The 25,758-nt window shown below is 41.8% G+C and overlaps 1 protein-coding gene across 4 annotated transcripts in view; it reads right to left on the reverse strand.

The window, feature by feature from the left end:
- DOCK3 (dedicator of cytokinesis 3) overlaps window positions 1–25,758 on the reverse strand; it is a 384,134-nt gene that overhangs the window by 71,248 nt on the left and 287,128 nt on the right. For all 4 annotated transcript variants that reach the window (XM_082348082.1, XM_082348083.1, XM_082348081.1 and 1 more), the window contains exons 14-22: window positions 23,932–24,057; window positions 13,436–13,560; window positions 11,761–11,923; window positions 11,135–11,241; window positions 10,381–10,552; window positions 9,914–10,011; window positions 7,292–7,375; window positions 6,153–6,253; window positions 2,132–2,213 (exon numbers count right to left, since the gene is read on the reverse strand). In XM_082348082.1, coding sequence (XP_082204208.1) covers window positions 2,132–2,213; window positions 6,153–6,253; window positions 7,292–7,375; window positions 9,914–10,011; window positions 10,381–10,552; window positions 11,135–11,241; window positions 11,761–11,923; window positions 13,436–13,560; window positions 23,932–24,057 — 1,058 coding nt within the window. The remainder of the gene's footprint in view (window positions 1–2,131; window positions 2,214–6,152; window positions 6,254–7,291; window positions 7,376–9,913; window positions 10,012–10,380; window positions 10,553–11,134; window positions 11,242–11,760; window positions 11,924–13,435; window positions 13,561–23,931; window positions 24,058–25,758) is intronic.

Raw genomic sequence — 25,758 nt, forward strand, 5'->3', positions numbered from 1 at the left:
ATTTGGTCAAGAGGACTTGTAAACTGAAATTTGATGAAGAAGTGGAAATGGCCTGATAAAACTGTTGGGCTAGATGCATTAGTATCAGATGCCACTCAAATACATTTGAAAGGTAAGAACAAGTATGAAAGTACCCCCTGAAAAGTGCTCCCCCACAATGGAACTCTTCCTTTTCCCCACCCAAACCTGATATTCTCCAGGAGTTTTCTACCTCCATAGGTGACCCTGCCATCGACCCAGCTCATCTAGCCAGACCCCTGGAACCAGCCTCAGGTCTTCCTTTCTGCCACTTCTCACATCCAACCTAATATTTGAAAGCTTCTGCTTTTGTCACATCAGCCACTTTATGGTTGCTTGAAAACTCCAGCTCTTTCCCATCCAGGCTTTTAAACATGCTGTTTCCTCAGTCTGAAATGTGTGTCCCCCAGTTCTTAACACTGATTTCAGCTCAGGTCACCTCGTCAGAGAAGCTTTCCCTAAACTCTTGATCTGAAGTAAACCCTCCTCTCCAGCCATTCCATCCCAAGATCCTGTTTATTTCCCTCATAGCATCATCAATTTTCTTTTCTCACTTACTTTGTGTATTTATCTGTTTGACATGTTTACTATCTGTCTTTTCCCCACTTGAATGGAAGTGCTATGAAGGCCTAGCCTTTCTACTTGGGTTCCTGCTGAATCCGCAGTGGTTAACACAGTGTCTGACATATGGCAGGTATCAAGCAATACTAACTGAATGCATGGTTGAATGAATGACTCTTAGGAGAAAACTTCCGAGATAGCATCTCCAGTAACCTTAAGCAATTAATTTATGAACTCACATAGAATCTTTTGCATTTAACTCAACTTGTATCCCCTCAAATACTATGCAGGGCACTTCACAGGCGCTGGGGTTGAGAAGAACAGAACCCAGTGCTTGCCCTCACATTACACTCAGAACCCTGCTCCACACTTGTGTTTGAGCCTGATTCCCCTTAGGACACAGGGGATGTGTTCTTCAAGGGGAGAGGTCAGTCTTACTCTTTGCATCTTAGCACCCATGACATGCTGATTGCTCAGCTGACATGTATTGCGTGAAGAAAGACAGAAGTGAGACTTGTGGCCTTACATTTTTACACAATGTGCAAAGAAGAGGCAGGGAAAATATGGATTTATGATTTGATTTTGCCTCTTTAACCTGATGATGCTTGGGGGAACATCTGTTTCACCTGTTACCACGTGGACAAGAATAACAAAATCATAGGCCCAGAAGTACTTAGAGCAGATGATGGGATATTAAAAGAGGACAGAGAGAAAGCAGAACTACTTTGCTGCCATTCTTCTTTTATTACTAACTAGAAAGGATGGGAAAGACATGGTTAAAAAGCAACTAAAAAAAGAGAGTAACTCAAGAACAAGAAAAGACGGACAAAAAAGCAAGCAAGCAAGCAAGCAAGCATGAACTTGCTTTAAATGAGTTCTCAGAGGATACGACAGTTTTCTTCAAATAGCTATACGGAGAACTGCTGAGCAAAAGAGGGATCAACATTCTCATAGGCTGTTCTCTAGAGTAGAAGCAGTAGCCATGAAAAGAAGTTACCAGAAAGTATAGTTAACTAACAATGAGGACAGTCCCCTGTAAAGTGGAGCTGTCCAGCAATGCAAAGGGCTGCCTGGTCACGGTTTTTAGATTATCTTCTTCTCAACATATCTGCATACAGTGAATCCACTCAGCTCTTTTAACTTAAAACAGTTATAAAAAACAATGTTTAGTAACTACTGAAGAAGGGAAAAGTATTGGAAGATCTTATTTCTAATCAATGTTGCCACCAACACTGGCTTAGAAGGAGATATGATATTTTAGCCAGTAGAAGCAAAGACTGACATTGTTGGTAAAAACCAAGCAGGGAGGATGGCTCAGAGCCACATGCACATCATCCCTCCCTCCTGCTTTAAGATAAAATTATGAGGAATAAAGACCTTTTAGGGCAAAATCAAAGTGAGGAAAGGGCAGTTATGTGGATCAAGGCAGTCTTTCCTGAAAGCAGAGCAGTGTACTGGCTGTCTACACTTGTCCCGCACACTACTCCATTGAGGCTACTTGCAAAGTTCTGCAGGGGTGGGCCCTTTTTGTATAGCAAGCTCAGTACATTACCCTCATGGCTTCCTGAATGTGGTCCTGCCGAATCAGTTCTGCTGAGCAGTCCATGTACCACTTCAAACAGCGGATTAGCTCCCTAGGAAAAAGAACAGTTCCAGAAACCCCACTTTAATCCAAAAGCAATGCAGCCTAAAATATTTGCAGTCCTGAATTAGCCATATAGGAAATAATATACTGCTAATGAGCTAGAATGGAGTGATGGATCCAATACAGCTGTGGAATCTTTAGATTATCCAAGACCAGACAACACTCCCTGTCCAAAAAGAGTTGCCACATTTCAATCAGCAATTATAATCATTCTTTCCCACTTTCCCTGACACACATTTTTTCTGATTACAAGAAAGTTTTCCCGAAGTCTGGGACTGGATGTGTGTTTTGTTTTGTTTTGTTTAAAACTGCTAAGTCTCCAGAACATACAACAGACTCTGAATAAAGGTGTATAGTCCGGTGTGCCCCTCCTTGCCATCCCAATGATCTTATTTCCTTAGGACCAAGTCATCTGAGTGGAATGGGATTACAGGGTCAGAAGGCCTTCACGTTTACATGGCAAAAGAGTACCCAGGGCAAGAGTGCAGGCCCTCGTCAGATAACAGTTCGCATCTTAGGCCTATCAGTTTCTAGCTTTGCATCCTTGGGCAAGTTATTTGGATCCTCTGTCCTCATTCTTTTCATTTAAAATATAGAGGAAACAACAGTACATCTCAAACTGTGAATTCTAATGAGATGACACATGTAAAATATATAGCACAGTGCCTGCTCTCCAAAGTGACATCAAAGTGTCAGAGTTCCAGTGATTCCACAGCCTCAGAACCCTTCGGTTTTGTTTGCTAAGCTTGTGCTGGGACTACCCTAGTGGCGCAGTGGATAAGACTCCGCACTCCCAATGCAGGGCCCAGGTTCGATCCCTGGTCAGGGAACTAGATCCCATGTGCATGCCACAACTAAGGAGTCTACATGCCGCAACTAAGGAGCCCGCCTGCTGCAACTAAGACCTGATGCAACCAAATAAATAAATAAATATTAAAAAAAAAACTTGTGCTCATTCCATAGAATAATATGGTGACTTTAAAAATTGCTTTAATGGTTTTAGATAACCTGTGAGTGTTTCCCATGTTTATTATTCATATTATCTCTTTTATTGACTATCTTTTTCTTTTCTTTGATATTTATTTGTCAGTACTATAGTTAGCTATTCACATGTTTCTCACTGAAAAAGCAAGACATATTTTTAGCAGCTCTGCCATCATTTCTTAGAAGGAAAAGTATGACAACTATGTAATAAACTCTAGTTTAAAACATCAGCGGAAAGCTAACATCTAACATCATACTCAATGGTAAAAGACTGAAATGTGTTCCTCTAAGATCAGAAACAAGGCAAGGATGCCTGCTTTTGCTACTTCTGTTCAATGTATTAGTAGTGAAAGAGCAACTGGGCAAGAAAAAGCAATAAAAGGCATCCAAATTGGAAAGGAAGAAGTAAAATTATCTTTGTTTGTAGCTAACATGATCTTGTATGTAGAAAAATCTAAAGAATCCACAAAAAACCCTGTTAGAACTAATAAATGAATTCAGCAACACTGCAACAAAATCAACATATATAAATCATTTGCTTTTCTATATACTAACAACGAACAATCAAAAAAGAAAATTAAGAAAACAATCCATTTACAGTAGCATCAAAAAAGAATAAACTACTTAGGAATAAAGTTACCCAAGGGGGTGAAAGACTTATACTTTGAAAACAACAAAATGTTGCTGAAAAAAAAAAATTAAAGAAGGTAATAATAAACAGAAAGACATCCACGTTCATGGATTGGGAGACTTAATTTGGTTAAGATGTCAACACTATCCAAAGTGATCTACAAATTCAATGCAATCTCTATCAAAATCCCAATGACATTTTTTGCAGAAACAGAAAACTCCATCCTAAAGTTCATATGGAATCTCTAGGGACCCCAAAGAGCCAAAACAATCTTGAAAAAGAAGAACAAAGTTAGAGGATGCACACTTCCTGATTTCAAACGTCCTACAAAGCTACAAAGAGTAACTTTAACTTTGATTATAAAGACTAGTCAAAACAGGGTGGTACTGGCATAAAGACAGATACATACATCAATAGAATAAAACCGCCCAGAAATAAACCCTCATGTATACAGTCAAATGATTTTCATCATTAAATGGGAAAAGGATATTCTTTTTCTACAACTTGTATTGGGAAAACTAAATATCCACACACAAAAGAATAAAATTGGACTCTTATGTTGCACAATAAACAAAAATTAATTCAAAATTAATCAAATACCTAAACATAAGAGCTAAAACTATAAAACTCTTATACAAAAACATAGGAGAAAAGTTTCACAACATTGGATTAAGCAATCATTTCTTGGATAAGACATCAAAACATAGGCAATGAAAGAAAAATTAGATAAATTAAACTATATCAAAATTGAAGACTTCTGTGCATCAAAAGACACAATCAACAGATTAAAAAGGCAATGGGAGAAAATATTTGCAAATCATATCCCTGAAAATGGGTTAATATCCAAAATTACGGCTCAGCAACAAACAACCAAACAACCTGATTCAAAAATAGGCAAAGGACTTATAGATTTTTCTCCAAAGAAGATATATAAATGGTCAATAAGCACATGAGGAGATGCTCAGCATCACTAATCATTAGGGAAATGCAAATCAAAACCACAAGATACCATCTCATATCCATTAGAAAGGCTACTACAAAAAAAAAAAAAAAAAAAAACCGAAAAAACCAGAAAGTAACAAGTATTGGCGAGAATGTGGAGATACTAGAACACTTGTGCATTATCGGTGGGAATGTAAAATGGTGCAGCTGCTGTGGAAAATAGTATAGTGGTTCCTCAAAAAATTAAAAATAGGATTATCATATGATCTACCCATTCCATTTCTGGGTATATACCCAAAAGACTTGAAAGCAGGGTCTCTAAGAGATATTTGTATGCCCATGTTCATAGTAGCATTATTCACAATAGCTGAAAGGTGGATAAATACAGCCAAGCATTCATCAACAGATGAATGGATAAACAAAATGTGGTATATACATACCACTGTATGTGGTTTCATTATAAATATATATATATTTATATATATATATTATATATATATTATAATATATAAATAATAAACATTATTTAGAATGAAAGGAAGGAAATTCTGACACATGCTATGACATGGATGAACACTGAGGACATTATGGTAAGTGAAATAAGCCAGTCACAAGGAGACAAATATTGTATGATTCAATTTATATGAGGTCCTAGATTAGCAAATCCATAGACAAAAACTATAATGGTGATTACACGAGGGCTGGGTGGTGGTGGGGGGAATGGGAAGTTATTGGTTAATGGGTACAGAGCTTCAGTTTTGCAAGATGAAAACAGTTCTGGAGATGAATGGTGGTGATGGTTGTACAAAAATGTAGATATACTTAATGCCACTGAGCTGTACACTTAAAAATGGTTAAGGGACTTCCCTGGTGGCCCAGTGGTTAAGAATCCGCCTGCCAATGCAGGGGACACAGGTTCGACCCCTGGTCTGGGAAGATCCCACATGCTGCAGAGCAACTAAGCCCGTGTGCCACAACTACTGAGCCTGCATGCCTAGAGCCTGTGCTTCGCAACAAGAGAAGCCACCGCAATGAGAAGCCCGCACACCGCCACGGAGAGTAGCCCCCGCTCGCCACAACTACAGAAAGCCCACGTGCAGCAATGAAGACCCAATGAAACCAAAAATAAATAAATAAATAAAATTGATTCTTTAAAAAAAAAAAAAAAAAGAGAGGTTACCCTTATTAAAAAAAAAATTGGTTAAGATGATACGTTTTATGCTATGTGTATTTTACCAGGGTTAAAAAATAAGTAAATGAAGTTTAAAAAAAAAAGGTCTGCTGAACGAATGTTGGTTGCCACTGAACTTTTTAAAAGCCCGTCTTTCTAGTCAAACACAAGTCCTAATGATGGTGCCAAATGCAACTTACTTGTATGCCAGGGCTCCAGCAAAGTGCTTCTGGATGTATGTGTCCATTACAGGTCGGAAGTGGAAATATTTGATGTCTCGGAGCAGGTTGATGATGAATACCTGGGAGAGATGGAGGGTAGCAGAATTCATTGGAGGCCTCAAACCTAACCCCAGCAGAAAACAACTCTTGATTCTTCAAGGAATGGCAAACTGCTAGTGTTTTCTCCAGTGTTCCCAGTGAATGTAGGATTTCCATTCTGTGTCTGTATTTCTGTCATGTTTGTTCTATTCCTAACATCCTTGGCCTCCTATTCCAAACTTGGGACTCATCTGTCAATGCCAGTGTTACTTTGATCTTCTCTCTTCACGAATGCTAGGTGGTTCAATATGGACCTGGGGAATCAAAATACCTGTGTAGGTGTCATAAACACTAAGTTGTCTCAAAAAACTTGGAAAAGAGAGAGAGAAAAATATTGTCCTCTAAGCCAAACCAGCCTATGAAAGGCTGCACCCTTCGGAAACAGGGTCGGCTGGCCAGGGAAACAAGGAAGAAGAAAAGCCAGAGAAGCAAACTTTGCAAGTACCATTCTAACTCTTGCCTCTGCTCCTCATCTATCAGGTAGACTCAGAGTATCTGGTTCTCCTTGAACATACAGCCCTCCTGTAGGACTGGATATATTCAACAAAATGCACTAAACATCCAAATCACTGTCCTTTCACACTAAGCAACCTTCTGAGACTCTGGTTCCCAAACAACTGCATAGAGGGAGAGAGTGTGATGCTCCACCAGCACAAGTGAGTCTCTGCTTTTCCTGGTGGTTGTATCCTACTTTTGTAAGTGGAAAAACAGGCTGTCTTGTTTCCTATATTAGTCTCTGGGCCTTTTGTTCGTGTAGGTCACTATTTCAGGGGCTAGGAAACCCTGTAACAGTGGTGAGACTGAGTATCAAAACTACAAAGTTGAAGTCCAGATTTGATCTTGTAGGGCTCTGCCTGGTAGGGTGATTGTTGGTCTTCCTTGGGTGACACTCCTCAGTTCCTTTTCTATTGGAAACACCTACATCTTGTGCTGACTCACTCTAATAAATTGCTTTCCTTAGATTTTTAAAAAATGTGTGACAGGAATAATTAATAAAAATCAGGAAGGGTGAGACTTACCAAAGACTGAAACACCAACAGGCCATATTTCTCTGTATTATCATCCAAAATCACAAACAGCGTATCTAAGATGTCCTGTAGAAACTGCAACAGCATAAAAATCAGAGGGCTCAGGTCTTCGGACCTTGGACACATGGTCAAACTTCCATACACCAATGAATTTATTTCCCAGTAAACGAAGTCAAAGATCTCCTAAGATCTCAAACCACCACTTAAAAATAACCTAGTACCCCACCTCCACCTAGCCAAGAAATAACTAGGTGGACGTGGGGGTGTTTGCTTACAGCCCAAAGGGCCCTAAGAGAGACCTAAAGAGGCTCTTCCTATTGGGTAAGTGCTAAACTTATAAGGAAAGAGCAATTACTTAAAAAACGTAGGACATCCAGGTAGAACAGTAATTTTGAAATGAAGACAATCTAAGTGATTTTTTTTTTTTATAAATTTATTTATTTATTTATTGGCTGCATTGGGCCTTCGTTGCTATGCGCAGGCTTTCTCTAGTTGCAGTGAATGGGGGCTACTCCTTGTTGCGGTGCGCGGGCTTCTCATTGCAGTGGCTTCTCCTGTTGTGGAGCACAGGCTCTAGGCGTGCGGGCTTCAGTAGTTGTGGCTCACAGGCTCTAGAGCTCAGGCTCAGGAGTTGTAGCTCACAGGCTTAGTTGCTCCACGGCATGTGGGATCTTCCCGGACCAGGGCTCGAACCTGTGTCCCCTGCATTGGCAGGTGGATTCTTAATCACTGTGCCACCAGGGAAGTCCCAATCTAAGTGATTCTGATGCCAAATCCATTTTGAGAAAAAGGGCTTACTTTCCTGGGTCCCCCAAAATTTGATAGTCCCTTGTTCTCCTCTATGGCCTAACTCTGTAGAGGACATTTGGATGAGGCTGTGGCAAGCTAGGCCTTAACTACAGAAACTATTCTTTGGTCTAGAAATTAGTATCCCAGGAGAAGGGAGAATGCAGCTGATGAGGGCTGTCAAAGAGGGTAAAATATCTGGAGTCACCATTTTTTTTTTGAGCACGTGCCTTTTCCTTTCTAAGATGCAAAAACCAAGAGAGAATAATAAATACTCACAGATGCTCCCAGTCTTTAAAAATCAAATCTAATATTCTGTTGGTCAAAATGCAATTTAATGATATAATGTTTACAACTTATTTCAAAACAATATAAGGTAGAAGGCATGGATAAGGAGTTATGGGCAGGACTGACCATGGGCTGATGACAGTCAGGGGTAACTGATAGGATAGGTACATGTACAGTTATTTATTCTATTCTGTCAACTTTTTTTGGTATGTTTGAAATCTTACAATAAAAAGTAAAAATTAATTAAAATGCTAGCATAATCTCTTTAATTCTCTCTGGCTGGCTTGAGACAAATACTGATGCTAAAACCAGAAATGCTGGTAGGATGTTCTTTTGTCGGGAATGTAACAACTCAGCCTTAAAAAGATCACAGACTTTTCTTAATACCTGGTCTGTTTTACTGGTTAAATTTTTCATATGTTTAGAAGGAAAAAAATGCCCTGAGTATAAGGGCATTTATCTTAAGTTTCAAAAACTAGTATTAGCTTGTTTGTATAAAGAGTTCTTTTAAAAATTTATGATACTCTGATCAATTGATTAACACAAAATTCATACAAGACTTCATAAAAGTACAAAGCCATACACAGACTTTAAAATTATTCCTCGTTTGGAGACACCATGTTGTGTATTATTGAGTCAACGGAGCTGTAAAATGAAAGTACAGACAGTGCAATGCTAATAGATTTGAGACTTGCAATGATAGAGCCAAGAATGCTCACTGATAGACAAGTTGCCTTCTTGACATTTAATCTCTATCCTACATTCCATTGCCCTTGCTGATCACCAAAAGCACTTCCATTTTCCTCAGTTGAGTTCAGTCCATTGTGCAGAATCCACCTACTGGGCTTTCACCATCAGGAAGTGCCTGGGAGTTTTCTTGAGCTAAAGTCAGGTGGGCAAACACCTGGTTTCTACACACTGTGGAGAAGCCCTATGGAAAACAACTGGGGTCTGGTAGTGTTGCTGTCAGCCTGCTCAGGCCATTAGATAGGAAATGTCACAAAAGTACTTGAAAAAGCAATTGAGGAAGGGAGTAAGGAAAAGTCCCCTATTACGGACTCTAGTGAGAGACTGGGCAAAATCAAGTTACAGTTAATGGAGAGTATTCAGAGTTCCTGTAGATAATCAAGAGAGTAGAGCCAAGAAGACATCAGGCTGGATTTGTGGTAAAGGTTTACAAAGTAAGGGAAGAGAGAGGGAGAGGAGACCTAAGGCATGTGGGCAGCAGCACACACTGGGATTGTTTCTGAGAGGGTGTTTTTATCACTGCCCTTTAATTACCAGTTTGCTTTCTAGGAAGAAAAACAAGACAGAAAATAGGGCTTAAAACTTAAAGGTAGTTTCTAAAAGGTAATAAACCTGATGTGATACCTACTTTAAAAAAAGAAGTTAAGAAAGAAAAATACCTTTCTTTCTACTCACCTAATTATAAACCTCGAGAAATGGTCTTAGAGGCTTACTGGCAGAAATCAAGGGGAAGTGAGGCCTTCTGCCCAGATTCTTGCTCAGATAGCATGTGTGAATTGTGTGAAGCCATACCTTAACAATTTCCTCCCCACTGACATGCCGCAGCCGCCCTAGGATGTCCATGATCCGGTCTGGAAAGGCCTTCCATTTCAGCAGAGCAAGGAGGTCCACTAGGAAGCAAGCCCAAAAGACGGTGAACCCTGGCTATGTTATGGACAAGCAAAGCCCAGACTCTCCCTGCCAAGGACAGGTGAGACCTAGAAGGACAGAAATAGCTACGAGCAGTATAACAGCCTCTGGAGTGCTGAGATAAAGGCTAAAGACACATCTGTAAAGTCTGAATGTCACTCAGGAGCTGCTAAAACCATGGAAAATCTCATAGGCTGCTATTGCCAAATGATTCCTTCAATTTCAAATGAAAAGAATTCCCTCACTGTGGCATGAAAAAGCAATAATTTGTCTCTTTTAACATGTATCAGCAACATGAACCAGCAAGTGAGAACAGTGGAGGGCACCACACTGCAGGCACCATCACCTACCATTCTGGGTGAGTTTGGTGGAGGAGAGCTGTGTGGAAATGAAGAAAGACTCTTTGGTGCTGCGTTGGAAGATGAGGCTGGAGGGGATGTTAGGGCAGCCGTTATAGTCCTCTTTGCAGCAGGGCAGGCCCAGGTACAGAGCATGGTTGTTAAATGTGCTATTCTCATCACACTATAGGCAAAAGTAGAGAATACAGAATGTTTCTTGAACCATGCCACTTGTAAAAAATCAGGTCCCAGGGGATTTCTGAGTTGATGTTTACTCTCATCTTCCTGAGGCTGGACCTTGGACCTCAGGTCCTCTTAGAAGAGTGCTTTCTAAGCACTTTAAAAGTGCTTTTCATTTCTTTCCCCAGAATGGCTCACGTGCCTTTTAAAGAGAACATGGCGGGGCTCGTGGCCTCTACCTGGTATGCAGGCAACCTTGAGTGCCAGCTATGCTGTGACAGCTAACAGAACCCCAATCTCAAATAGCAGGTCTCCGAATGAACAAGCCAAGGCCATAAAAGCACAGAGGGGTTGGTAATAGATTTCCATGACTAGTGGAGTGGGAGGTGGAAAACAAAGGCCCTGCTGGCATTACTTATGGGAGGAAGCTCACCTCATTTAGAAGACAAAAGACTGCCCACAGCTGTCCTGCTGTCTCAACCAGCGCATTACCCTGGATCCTCTGGCCCGCTCAGTGAAAACCACCTAACTGAGAACCATGTGTGAGAGTGGTCTCAGCAGGGTGAGAGACAGCCAGGCTCTGTACCTTGTACACATAGAGCTCGTGGATATCATCTGAGAGGGTGGTGCCGTCGTCCCGCATCAGGGGTGAGAATGCAAAGCCAAAGAGTTTCTTTTCCCCTTTGTCCTTTGCTGCAATCAGAGCCAAGCATTAGTTGTTTTGCCTCACACTTTGCTTTTTAACAGCAATTCCCTTTTGGCTTATCACCGATGCTCTTTACTTCTTTGTCCCTTACTTTGTTCATTAATTAGGTAGCAACCTGACGGCAAGAATGATGAGAAATGTACTAGACTGAGTTTCCATTCATATCCCAAGGTACATAGGCAACCTAGACTCAAATAGAAACTAAATTGCTAGTCTTGATAAACCAGGGGCTCTTTAAGAAGGAGTTTAATACATACAAAGGAAACCCCCAAAGAGGAATGACACTGGCAATTATCCAGCATCCAGGTCTGACACTACAACAGGCCAACACCAGATCCCATGTTTCTGAATCACTGTCCAAAGGACAGCCTCTGATGATATCCCATCTCTGAGTACACAACTCCTAATTTTCTTCCCCCAATAGTAAGAACTCTCTTACTTCTGTTCCAGAGAGGAAAGAGTTATATTCATATCTTCAAAGGAATGTGGAGAGAAGTCTCACTCACTGGAACAGTGTCTGAACTCGAAGCGCAGGTGGGAGCCCCGGAACCGGTCAATGGGGATGGGCAATTTGATAATTTCTCCCCAGCGAGGACTATTACTGTGGTAGAGGACGAAGGAGTGGTAGGAACTCCTATTCGGCTCTCCTGAACCCAAGCTGATGCAATCCTGGAAGAGAGAAGCAAAGTAAGGTGCCATCTTCCTGGAGGGATCCCTTGGATTTCCGTGTCACTAGGACATTTCATTTTCTCCTTTATGCAGGTCTCATTTTCCTATCAGGCCAAATCTATAAGATGACTTAAATTCAGTACTTTTGGAAACAACTGTCTAGATGGTATAAGGAATGAGCAGTCACAATGCTCCTTGTTTTCCTTGGGGCAGAGGTAACCACACACATTGCTTAAAAAACTTGAGGGAAGCTGAGTGGTGCACCTGAATCACTAAGGTAGGCTCTTCATCCTCATTAAGAAAGGAAACAACGAATTCATAGGAGAAGTCAACCCTATATGGCACTTTCCAGATCAGAAGAATAATTAAATAATAATAAAATTATATTTAAAAAATTAATTAAATAATAATAAAGTGGAGCTTGTTTTCTAATCTTTGGCCTAATGTTGCACTGGCATTTTAGGTTGCCCATGGCTGACTGTCCTTGGATATAAACAAGGTAGACCAGATTTAACTTGACCCCAGTTCCCAAATGTTGCTGTGAAAATCCAGTCCCAGGCCCCCCAGGAAGCTGCGGACAGTACAATCAGGAGCAGCTCCTTGTCCACACAGGGTGGTGTGAACAGCTGACAGCTCTGCTGACCTTAGCATTATTCATACAAACAATGAACATGCCTTAGTTCTTGAGGTGGGTTTTTAAAATGACACACAAATCATTGTTTCTACCACCATTTCAACATTACCCTCCATTTCTTTCTAGGTTTGGGAGATGATTCTGACTAACTTTACCTTTTTCCTTCTGTAAAATATGGACGATCACTCCTGGTCTGCCTACCTCATAAGGCTGTTGTCAACACACAGAAGCAAGGTCTGTAAAAGAGTGATTTGCCTTCTACCAAGTGACATGCAAATAATGCCTTTTTATTTGCCAGGGACTAGACTGAGGGAAAAACTGACATAATGACAGTAGAAAAACAGCACTCCAGGTCTTCTTTTTTAATGAAGAGTGACAGAGGATCCTTGTACTGCACTGGCTGGAAATCATCTTTTAGGGCCTGAGTCTGCTGTTCCTTGCCACATAACTTGGAAACAGCAAGTGGGTACCTAAGTTCCACTCTTTACTAAAGGGAAAATATAACTTTCTGTATTAGCTCAAGGAACAAAAAGCGTGGGACCTAATAACAGTTACCAAAACTAGGCAGCTCGATGCTAGACAGGTGGCTGAAAAAGTAACATGTAGGACAGAACTAGAGGGAATAGGTCTAAATTAGAACAGAAAGGATTCAGGTCAGACACTAGGAAGAATTTCTAAAAAGGCTGTATGACACTGCAAGTCATTATCAGAGCATACTGCGCAGTTTCCTTGAAGAAAGGCTAAGGCGGAGAAGAATGCATATGGGGTGATTTGAGTTCAGCTCTTCCTGAAGAGGATGGGTCTCTGGACAAAGTCCACAGAAGCACTAAAATTATTACAGGATTAGCCTCCATTCCAAACTGACTGGCAAACTTTACCTTCAAGATTTCTCCATCTGCGTAAAGCACATACATGGTCACTTCAATATTCTTCTGTACACTCTTTCCCCCTCTCTCGAAGTCCCCCTTCTCCAGGGTTAGGTACAGGTCATTGCGGATATCACCTGTGGGGAAAGAAATATCATGTCTTCATGACCGCAGAAGCCACTCTGCCCCATGCGCATGGAGGACAAGGCTAGCATCTGGATCCTCCAGGGTTCAGGTGGGTGCTCAGGGCATTCCAAGCTTGGTTAATAACAATGGACATTCTACCAATATCAGTGCAGCAGTACTCAGGTTGGTTAGTCATGTGCTCTCTAAGTCTGAATCTTAAAGGTGTTCACCACAGCTTGTCTAGGGTGGGAAAAGGCAGACTGCAGGTGTCTGCTCAGTCTCTCTCCCCTCCAGGAGAATAGCTGTAATCTAAGCCCCCCAGAGAGGAAAGATTTTAGAATCAACAAGAATAACACTTATTTTAATCATGTCTATGTCGTAACTACTAATTCCTTCTCCTTTCCCTCAAAAAAAAAAAAACAACAAAGAAAAGTCGTTTCTCTTTTTTTTTCTTGGTTTTCTTTTTGCAACCCTCAATCCTTCTGAGTCTGACTAGAGGATAAACTACTTCTTCCTTCTGGAGGCTTACCTCCAAATCCCATTCCCTGCTGGAGTGTCAGGCAGAGGTCACTGGACTGTCAGTTTTTCTTCTTTTTGTAGCAAGTGCTCTGGGAGCAGATGACTCTCCAAAAGCACAGGTGCCAAAGGACTGGGGCGACAGTCTGTTGTGCTCTTGTTGCTTCTGCGTGCTCTGACTCTAGCCCATGCAGCCCATACCTGCTGCTTGAGACTGGGCAGCAGTAGCTCAAACTGCAAGTCTGAAATGACCTAAGTCTCAAATGCCTTTTTTTAGGGGGGATGGAATTGTCTGTTCATGCATAAAAGGAGCTTATTTAGGCTGCTCTAAGCTTCTAAACCCATAAAATGACGAATTTTACTCAACACAAACTAAAGAAGGGCTTTTGACTTTCAAAAAAAATAGTAAAGGCTATGGGAAAAAAAATCTTCAAAGGAAGAAAATGACAAAGGAAACCAGGTAAAGCCAAAGTGAAGATGTGTTAGCAGCCTGAAGAAATCAACTAAAAGTTAATGGAACAATTAATTAACTTGCAAAGCAAGCCAATTCAGAAGCCAGAAATTTTTTCTCCTTCAGTTTTTAGAAAAACTGGCACAACTAAATCTGTTCATTACTTGGAATCACAATGACATAAGTCTTTGTTTTTGGTTAGCAACTGAGCTTTCTGGTTTGGTCAGATACATGATGACTGACGGCTCCTTTTCTGCACTGCCCACCTCTCTAACTGTGGAAGTGTCCGAGTGTCTCTTACACGTGAAACAGTGATAGACCAGGACTGGCATCTATCTTGGGCTTTGGGGGTCTTCATGACCAGACCTTCTATTCTTCAGGTCGCCTTCCTACCATAGGAGTGCAATCATGGTTATTTGGTCACATAATACTCTCAAAGCACTTTGACCCAAGTGGGGAAGAGCAGTCCCTGAGAAACAATTATTCTCTGACAGCGCAGAGAACTTTCTCTAATGCGTGAAAGCTATTTCCCCAAACAAATAGCCCTGAGGCTACCATGAAGGGAACAGGAAAATGTGTTCTTGAAAATCACACACAAATGCAACTGCTGGGTAGGTGGGACAGACTTCAGGGTGTCCATCCTTGCAGTCCATATAGACTTTCCTCCTGGGTTGAGCAGAACCTCTACTTTGAATTCTGATGAGTTTGACACTTTAATCTTCCTCTTTTTGGACATCCCTGCTTGGGCCCTCCTAGCAAGTCATTAAAATAGCACTCAGGTGTGTAGGTAGGGTGGGGAAGACTAGCAGAAGGAGAAGGAAAACTCAAATTCATCAGTTTGCTACCGTCAGGACAAAGGCTGAATAAAATCAGCCCTGAAAGTAAAATTCAAAATTAACTGGGAACTTTACTATGGGTTATTGCCATTATAATGGGATAAATCAGAGTTGGTTACACCTTAAATTTTTAACAACTGGAACAGACATCTCAGAGCTCTCTCCTGATAAAAGCCTTTTAGTTACACATTAGCTTTTCTATGAAATTTAAGTAATTATTCAATTTCTAGGACAATTTGGCATAAAGTGAATAGTCTAGAGACTTTTAATATCTAAAGAATAGGTGCTTTGTTTAAAATCACCGTGGTATAAATCAGCACTCTCTGGCAGTTATTCTCAAGATAATTCACGTGACTTTTAAAAGCAGATGTTGGCTACCAGGAATAGTAGTCTGGCTTGTACAAACATATAAATTTCTGTGGCTCTATACAAAAGTTAACCATATTATAATAAGTATGTCCTTAAATGGCACATTTCAAACTTTTCCTAGCAATATATGATATAAAATACTAATACTAAATTGGGTATTGTCTTGGAGATTGATAATGACAGAATTTGGTCTGTTTTGGCTTTATAGAGTGAGCTCATAGCTTCTGGGCAGCTCCTCCAGGGTATTTTAAACCAAAATGCCAATTTCAAATGGAAGGACTGAGCTAGATATTCCTACAGTTTTCACTCTTTTAAAATTTTCTATTTAAACAGAATGCTTTGGTGATCGTTTAGCTGAGAAAATTTATAAGTACAAGCAACTGTACCTTCTGGGTTACACACTGAAGCAGCTAGATTTCATCAGATCTTTGCTCTTTATTTAGAGAACAGACCTGCCTAGACCAACGCTGTTCTCAGTCAGAATAGGTATCAGGCTGCCTTACGGGTTGCAATTTTGCAAATTATGGCCTCAGTTTTGAAAGCAGCACTTTTTAATAGTTAATGGTGCTGGGGCCTTCTTGTCAAAAGCTCTCTGGAGGATCATTTAAATTGAGCTCTCCACTAATTCTCAAGGAACTAGAAGAAACAAATGTGAAAAGCTCCAGAATGTAATGACCCAGGCCTACCTTACACAGAGTTTCCCAGGGTCCCTGCTCTTCAGCTATCCTTATCCTTATTGTATGTTACATGTTCGCAAAGCCTACAAGTGGAATCTTGCCTCTGGGTTAAGGTACTGTCTCCAGGAGGCTCATGTAAACTTTAGCACCAATGGCCAAGAAATATTACCAAGAGAGGGATGAGGACAGGCACCTTATCATAAGAATGGGAAAGAGAAGTCCTGAACAGTGGTTTCTGTGGTTAGTCTGAAGACCATTGCATGGCTGACTGTGTTTGAATCACATAGGGAGCTTGTTAAAATTAGATTTCTAATATTCACCCTTTGAGATTCTAGTGGGTCTTGGGTGGGCTTGTGTACTTGTATTTTAAAAAAAATCATCAGGTAATTCTGATGCTCTCCAGGGTTTAACATCAGGGGACTATAAAGTGGGGGTCTGCTGGGAAGATACTAGTGAAGTCTGGCTGAGGGTGGGGGACTGGGCACCTCTTAGGCAGCATGGAGGAATGCTGGGACGGGTATGGAAGGGGGAGGCTTTTCCACGGGGACTGGGAGTGCGTATTGTTGAGGGCAGCCCTGACTCCATTTGTTAGGTGTCCTCTGCTTCCTAAGGTTGGCAGAGCCTCTAACAGCATCAGCAATGCCTTACATCTCTGAATGCTTAGTGCTCAGTTGACATGCAACAGAGTTTCTTGAATGGGAAGATGAATGAATGAGGTTGTTCTTGTAAGAGGGCTTCAGAATAAATAATCTTTGTCCCTTTCACAGTTTCACACAGCAGCCAGTGACAGCCGTTGGTATAGCTGCATGTCAGAGAACTAGGGACTTAAGAGTAGGCAGAGGTTGGCAAACTTTTTCTCTAAGAGGTCAGATAGTAAGTATCTTAGGCTTTGTAGGTCACATAGGTCTCTGTCACATGTTCTTTGTTTTCATAACCCTTTCAAAATGTAAAAAACCATTCTTAGCTGGTAGGTAGTACAAAAACAGGCTGCTGGATTTGGCCTATGGCCTATAGTTTGCTGATACCTGAATTGGAGTGTTCAAGTGTCAAGAGCAGCATCACTACGCTGCAACTACACATCAAAAATCCAGATTCCTAGAAGTCTACAATAAACAGCTGCTGGGAAGGAGCAAGGTAATGAACTTGAGGCCACCTTATTACGTCAGGGATTGGCATGAAACATTCTGGGGTCCTTAGAGAGTGATAGGTCTTAGAAGGAAACAGTGCTTTTCAGCCACCAGTAATCTCAGAGGGCTGGGGAGCACTGTGACAGAGCTGCATCCAGCAGAGAGAAAAGTGCATGCTTCAGTGGCCAGGTCTCATCATCCAAAGACCTGAATCCTAGCATGACTTTGGAGAAACAGCTCAAAACGTGTTTGTAGGTCTCTTCTGAAAGCAGTCTCCATAGAGGTTTCAGAATCTTCAAGGTCCAGCTCAGGCACCAGAGCATCTGTTAGCAAGATAATCTCTTGCCAGACACTCCAGCCTTACTTGAAGTTTTGGGGCCACATAGTTCCAGCTTGTGTAGAATTCTATGCTAGGAGAAATGGTCCAGGACAGCCTACACAGGTTTGGGCACTAAGTCTTTTATTAAATAAATAAATAAATAAATAAATAAATAAATAAATAAATAAATAAATATGGCTGCGTTGGGTCTTCATTGCTGCGCGTGGGCTTTCTCTAGTTGTGGTGAGTGGGGACTACTCTTCGTTGCGGTGTGCAGGCTTCTCATTGCGGTGGCTTCTCTTGTTGAGGAGCACGGGCTTCAGTAGTTGCAGCTCGCGGGCTTCAGTAGTTGTGGTTCACAGGCTCTAGAGCGCAGGCTCAGTAGCTGTGGAGCACGGGCTCAGCTGCTCCGTGGCATGTGGGATCTTCCCGGACCAGGGCTCGAACCCGTGTCCCCTGCACTGGCAGGCGGATTCTAAACCACTGTGCCACCAGGGAAGTCCCTGGGCACTAAGACTTGCTTGGATTCTTTATGATATTCATGTTCCTTCTGTATAAATTACTCACACCACATGTGTGGAGGCTCTAGGTTCAAGGATAACAGTATTAAATACTACATTATTTAGACCTTGTCTAATTCTAGATAGGATTAGGAAGAGCTTCTGTGGATAGTGCTTTCTTTCCCTTAAGACCATGTAAAACTAGAACTAACTTTCTCCCAGCAGACACAGCAGCCTGCTTGGGATGGTGCCAATTCTGTCTCTTGGCAGAATAGGAGTCTCCTGATAGCATTCATGGAGATGTGGAGATGTTAACTACCATTTAATATGGACACTTTCAGACCACATGACCAATGCTTTATGTTGTAGTAATTCTTATTCTGAGGAAGAGACTAAAAAAAGACTCTCGGGAGGATTTCTTTAGTATCCAGGAAAGACAGGTTCCTTATTTTTCTAACCATGTCTTCAGTGTCAACACTTCTGGTTTCTTTTGCTACAAAGTCAGTGATGTTCTCTGCTCTAACAGGATGACAGGAATGGGCATAGTGTGACATCACTGTGTACAATTATTCCTTTCTTGGATCAGGAATGTGATGATCTTCCAACCTGTTGTGGGACCAGATGTGATTATTCCTAAACCCTCCCTTAGAGATACTGCCAAAGCTTCATTTGACACTCAGACTGACCACAGTCCTATGAATCTACTTGTGGTAAATACTTTCATCACTGCTGAGAAGAGCTTTTCTTTCAAAAGTCGCGTCTCTTTCAAAAGTCATGAGATGTGTCCAGCAGAGCTGAAAAGAGCAGCTTTCTGCCTTTCTGATTCTTTGTAGCTTGGGATAAGCGCTACTCATTTTCTTTTCAATGGGAGTAGCTGATCCGTCTCATAAAAATCCTCTCCTGTATCTATTCACCTAGGGCTTTTTAAGGTTTTCTAAACATTCCAACATGTCCTTAGTTTTCTCTGATCTTAATGAACACCCTAAGTAATACACAGTCTCTAGGCTGGGCTGGTAGCTTCTCTCATGTCTTGTCAGTTATCCCAAAAGGTGAGGCTGATGAAGGATTAATAATGTAAATGACAACCCACCCCAGTATTGCAACATAACATTCCCATGAAACAAATGAAGATGGAAACAAAGCAGGCAAAAGCAGACAGGACACACAAAAGCAGGAACTTACACCCAACTATCTTCACCTCTGCACCAGAAAGAAAGGGGCAAGAATGAGGGGACAGCACAGAGAGAAACAAGAACAATTAAGACAAACAGGAAAAGAGAAAAAAAAACATCACTTGCAGGTTGGTGATGAAGCATGCACTTTTTATCAGGGGTCAAAGCAAAGGACAGAGTGTATTTTTGAGCACAAGGGCAAGAGTCAGGGGGCCCCCTAGAGGGCTGCCATGCCAGCATAGCTGCCTTCTAAATTAGGGCAAGGTCAGGGCAACCCAGAGAGGAGCTTGTGCCAGGTCTGACTCAGGGAAGGGCAAAGCATCCCTAAAGCAGAGTACTCTCTAGGGCATAGTTCTCAAAGGGGGTCCGCAACCAGCAGCATCACCGTCACTTGAGAGCCTGTGAGGGATACAAATTCTCAGGTCCCACCCCAATCCTACCGTCTCAGAAACTCTTGGGTTAGGCTTAGCAATCTGTTTTTCCAAGCACTGCAGGTGATTCTGATACATACTAAAGTTAGAGAACTACTGCTTTAGGAAAAACTTGGCCATCAGCTAGAACATACTAAATCAAAGGGCAGATTTCTTCTGACAAGTGAGAAGCTCATTTAACTAACATGAAACTTGGCCCATAACGCCCACAGTAAATGATAACCTTAAAAATTCAAGGTTTAGAAAACAAGTTAAAATATTTATTTCCCACAGAGGCATGACAGAGCTCTGTATTCCTACTGACTCCAGGGAACAGACTCTCCAGGAAAGCTAACAGTTAGAGAACTGCACAGAAGCTGGTGGCACATCTCTGCTGGCTTAGATGTGGCCTGGAGAAGGGTACAGACCATTCTTGAGCAAGTGGTTTTAAATCATTCCTTTCAGTTTACAGTCTTTTGGCAGACAGTTTTCTTTAAAGTTTTATTTTGGCTAATGCTGACAAGTCAGTCACAGAAAACAATGTTAACTTCAACATTCACCTCATTCACCTGAAACACCTGCCCTGCTCCAATATTTCCTCTCCAGTTTCTTGAAAAAAATCTAAGAAAGGAGTAAAAGTGTGCTATAGAGTTATTAGCTTTCGTACACAACTAAAATGAGTTTGGAGGGAAGGAGGAAATACCCATAGAAATATGGTGATAAACCAACAAAAGTCTGTTAAGTGCTCAGTTTCAAAGTAAGGTTTAAATTCCCGTATATGTTTATTCTTCTATAATCTTGGTTGACGTTTCCTGGGTTGATGTGCCTTCTCTGTGACCTCCCAGAACACCAGCAATGGCAGTCTTGCCTCCTGCTCAGCACCGTGGGTCATGAGCACAGCTGGATGGCTGTGTAGTCAGGGCCTCAGCTGTGGCAAAGAGTAGGATTAATAATGTAAATGACACCCCACCCCAGTATTGTTCACCCCAGTGTGAACATCTCCTGTTCACACCAGTCACATGGTGTATGTGTACACACTCATGGAAAGCAATAGGAGACCATCAGAAAGACCTTTTTCGAAATGGTATGTTAGATACTGGTGTGGTTAGAACTTGTCTAAATGCTGAAACTCAGAGCTGAAAGCTCTCTCAGTATGCTTTGACAAGGACCTATCTGGGCCATCTGACAAAAAGGACCTCTCCAAATGAGTATCTGGTGGTTTCTGCCAAATGCTGGTAGTTTCAAAATAAGAATCACAGTATATGAATAATTCTAATTTTCCCATTTACTCTAATTTCTCAGACTTAAGTGTTGAAATGCTCACAGTTACTAACATAATTTATTTCCTTGTTCATTTCCCATACAACCATGCATCAAGAAGTCGCAACCTCTTTTAACTCGGTCACACCAGGACCATGAGGGCTGAGGGATTGCTGCAGCCCAGGTACAATATTTCCACAGGTGATGAGTGGACCAGCTGCAGGTGGAGGGGTGACCTCACTTAGGGACTTCTTGCCACAGACATGGTTTCCCAAGACAGGTTGACCACAATTTAAGACACTGCTGCACACTTTTCCTGCTGCTCCAGCAGGACCTTCAGGGCTTGCCCTATCCCCTTGCCCAAGGATGGCAAACCTACTCTGATGATATCTTGGGGTGCATTAAGAGGGCTGTCAGTTGTTAAGTGCACAGTCCTGAGAGTGGCTATCTATGCAAAAAAATTCTTTCCTCAGGGGGAAGAAAGGTAAAGGAGAGGATAGATGCATAAAGGACTGCTTCCTGCCTGTGAATCAATCCTTACTTTCAGCTCCAGCACTCAGTACTTCAAGGGCAGACAACCCAGCGAAGAGCACACTCGCAGCCCCAGTTTGGACATCCCAGGATTGCCGGTGTCTCTGCCTTATAGGGCAAATCATATGATGATCTCTTAGCTGCCCAAAGGAGGGAAAGTCCCCTTAAACTCAGCTTGCCTTGCCAATGATACTGATACTGCTTATTTCCATGGTCATGTCTAACATTCTCAGAAATCCTTTATAAACCTGTGTGCCAATGATACAGAGATGCAGAGTGCTCCACAGAAAAATCTCTTTCCATAGATGAGGTTTGGATACTGCAACTCCAGAAATTAAAGTTTGCTTAAAAATTTTTGACTGAAGCTTGCTCCTTTCTAGTCTCTGCTCACTTTGTTTTGATTCTGTGACTGTGTGAAGGCTAAGAGGAAGGAAATGTCCAAATCTCAGACAAACAAGTTCTTAAAAGAGAGAAAGAACTTTAAGTACATCTTTTAGAATATATGACTCTACATCATGAGCCCAGATACCTAATTAAAATAAGATCACCAGAACAATTTTGGTAACCACTAACTATTTCTTCAGTGACATGTTGCCAAGAAGTCAGGGACTATGCCTGGGCTCTTCTTTTCCTGATTACCAGGGCCATAGAGGGCTGAGGAACGTGTGGGGAAAGGATGGGAGAAACATCCTGTGGAGGACATCACCTCTACAATAGTCAGATGGGGGCCTTTCATAAGCATGAAGTCTCCTAAGTATTTAAAGATAAACACAGAATTGATTAGGAATTGATTAAATGGCCTAGGACTCCCATACAAAAGACCCTCCTGTGTGCATGAGCAGGAGACGAAGGCTGTCACAGCAGCTTGTTCTGCATTCACAGTGTCTATGGAGAGAGAACGAAGGCAACAGAAAACAAGTCTGGGCATAATGTGGGAAGTTGGAGGGCAGCTGGAATCCATCACACAGGCCTTCTCTATACTCAGGCCATACTCTCCTCTGGGTATGTGCTGGCAAATATTTCCACCAAGAGGATTTTACAGCACCAGGAGGAACTCCAAATAGGTGATATTTAGAGTGGTCACAATCAGTTTAGTCTAGCCTGGCTTGGCTCTTTTAAACAAAGGCAAATAAACTTTCAGCAGAACATTAAAACTCAGGGAGGGTGGGAGGGAGACGCAAGAGGGAGGAGATATGGGGATATATATATATGTATAGCTGATTCACTTTGTTATAAAGCAGAAACTAACACACCATTATAAAGCAATTCTACTCCAATAAAGATGTTAAAAAAATAAAATAAAATAAAATCACATCACTGAAAAAAAAAAAACCTCATTGGAAAAGGTAGGGCTACTCCTCCCATAATTCATCCAGACAAACAGCAATTTGCTTGTTCTCCTTTCCCTCTCTTTGTTCCCATCTTCTCTGGTTATCAGACCACCTGCCATCCATCGGAGCCATGCCTCTACCCTTCCCTCACTCCCTACAGCCCCCTTGGTTCTGATGGCCTGTTTGGATCCACTTCTCTAGCTTGGCCTGCATCCCCCTGACCAGGAAGCATGAACTTGAGATTGACCTGCTGGAACCACACTTGAGAGTCAATGCATTCCCACTTTCTGCCCTGGCTCTCCATCAGGAATTAGATGAAAGGAGTTAGACAATTTCTGAGAAACTGGCCAGATAGTACTATTCACAGTGCCTAACTTATACCATTCGCCTGACCCATTTTTCTTATACATTATGGTATTTTCATTATGATTCATTTTTCTGATACAAATATATCTGCTATTCCTACATGAACTGGGATTCATTGACACTACAGGCACTATTTTCCTTAAAGAGGATGTTCCTATGAGGGGATTCTCTTCTAGGAAATGTAATTGAAGAGAAGAGTATAAAAAGGCATCCCCATGAGAAGTTCTGTATTGATTCCTACCATCCGGTCTCCATAGGAGACAAAAAAGCTCATCTGCTGGATTGCTGTGCTGCACTGGTGAACATATGCGGGGGCTTCTGGAAAAGAACAAATGCCAACAAGAGTCAAAGGAGCCACTGGCTGCAGACTGCAGTCAGCAACCTGACTTTGGCTGTAGAGGCTTTTAATGGCTGCAGGGCTCCTCCACAGCATAGTGCACCACCTGCTCACAAGGGGAGCACTGGACTCAACCCTCCTAACCCTTCTCCCACCCCAGCCCCAAGAAGTTCTGCCTACCTGGCATGATGACATCAGGAAATCCCAATTTTCTTGTAATTGCCAATCCCCTATTAAATACCATAGGATTTTCTCTCCTAATCTGTTCCATGTCTCCACGAAGAAGCTGCAGAGAAATGATAAGACCTGCAAAAACAAAAGCATTTTTTAAACTCAGTATCACACTTCTACCCTAGAAAACACAGAGTCACATTTTTTCAGGCAAAAATGTGCAAAATTCAGCATTTTTCTTGAGAAAAGTTTTGATGCAGAAAGTATACATTATTCTGAAGAAACATGCTAGAAAGCTAAAAGAATCTAAGTCAAGATAATCTCAAAAATCCAGAGAACTATTCTATTAAACACAAACTGAGGTCTGGGAGATTAAGTTGCCTTCCTCTTTGTTCCCCAGCATCCAGCCCAGGGCCTGACTGGGTCTTAGTGAATATTGAATGAGAGGGTTGATTCACATAAACTGTACGTTTAGGAACCCAGAGAACTCTATAGAAACAATGGCAGACTAGAAACAAGTGTAGCCGAAGAAGACCTTGTGTGAGGGTGTCCCACCAGTTGGAAACGACTAAGTTAAGAGATGCTGTGTTTTATGCCAAAGTGCGGGATGCAATTTTCTGGTTCAACCTTGCAATGGCTTGTACAGAGGGCAGCAGAGCAGACATCACATTCTCCCTTCAGGGAACCAATGCACTGCAAGGAAAAGAAGGGATATTTTGTGGGGCTAACTGAGCCTTGCTTCAGACTGTAAGAGTTTCAGATCCTCCAGATGATCCCAGGGGCTTTATTCAGAACGTGGGAGAATGTGCAATGTCCCCTAAAGTGATCTGGCTTTTGCTCATTACTTGTACCTTAGGAGTTTTGCACAAAGAAACAGTCTCCTGGAAATCACTCTCCTCTCCTGCCCTCCAGGATCCTCACTGCAGCCAATGGCTAGAAGTCTGTGAAGTCAAGCCTAGGTGGAGTTTGGAGTGCCTCTGAGACTCTGTGAATGAGATTAGCTGGTAGGAGGATGAGTTTAGGTGCTGATCTATGGGTCAGCAGGAAGCACCCTCGTCAATCTGGAAACTTGGGAGTTGAGCAGAAGATGAATATCTAGAAATGAGGGAAGATGTTATGATAATCAGGACAATCAAAAGAGTGGTGGTTAGAATGGAGACAGTAACAGTAACAAGTGGAGATGTAGAATAAGAACAGTCTGGGAATGGAGAAGGGAGAGGAGATGGAGAAGTGGAGAAAGAGAAGTCAGATAGGAGAGTCACAGATACTGTATCTAGCAGGTCAAAGTATTCTAGGAACTAGGAATATGTACTCTCACTGCTGGGTCAGTGGAGGAAATACAGTTCTACTGCCACCCAGACAGAACCTCAAGATGATCTCATTGCTTCAGCTAAGCACATCTCCCTCAAGAAACCCTGGGATTACACATACGAAGTCGCAGGTGTCATGAACACCAGGATCACAGTGCCCTGAAAAGCAGACATATGATATTCCAGTTGGCGTTCTGGTTAGATAATCAGTGTTTGAGATTCAGCCACCCTAAAGTAATTTTTTATAGCCTAATCACTTGATGGACTCAGTTACAATTAGTTTATGACCCTGAAAGGCTGAAAGGCTGAAGGCCTTTGATTTCTATAGAAGACAGCAGTTGGGGAGGTACTCACCCTCCCCCACAACCTCAGCTCATTTATCTACAGTATCTTTACACAGCTATCATTACATCTCATCCTCTGGGTGAACAAAAATCCACTGACTTGGGAGATGGCCTAGCCTGGAGCAGATAGCTAAGAATGAAACAGTTTCCAGAATTTGAGATAGTGGATGGAGGGCAAAAGA

This window comes from Balaenoptera borealis (assembly GCF_965194805.1).
Source record: "Balaenoptera borealis genome assembly, chromosome: 12".
NCBI classification, from domain to species: domain Eukaryota; kingdom Metazoa; phylum Chordata; class Mammalia; order Artiodactyla; family Balaenopteridae; genus Balaenoptera; species Balaenoptera borealis.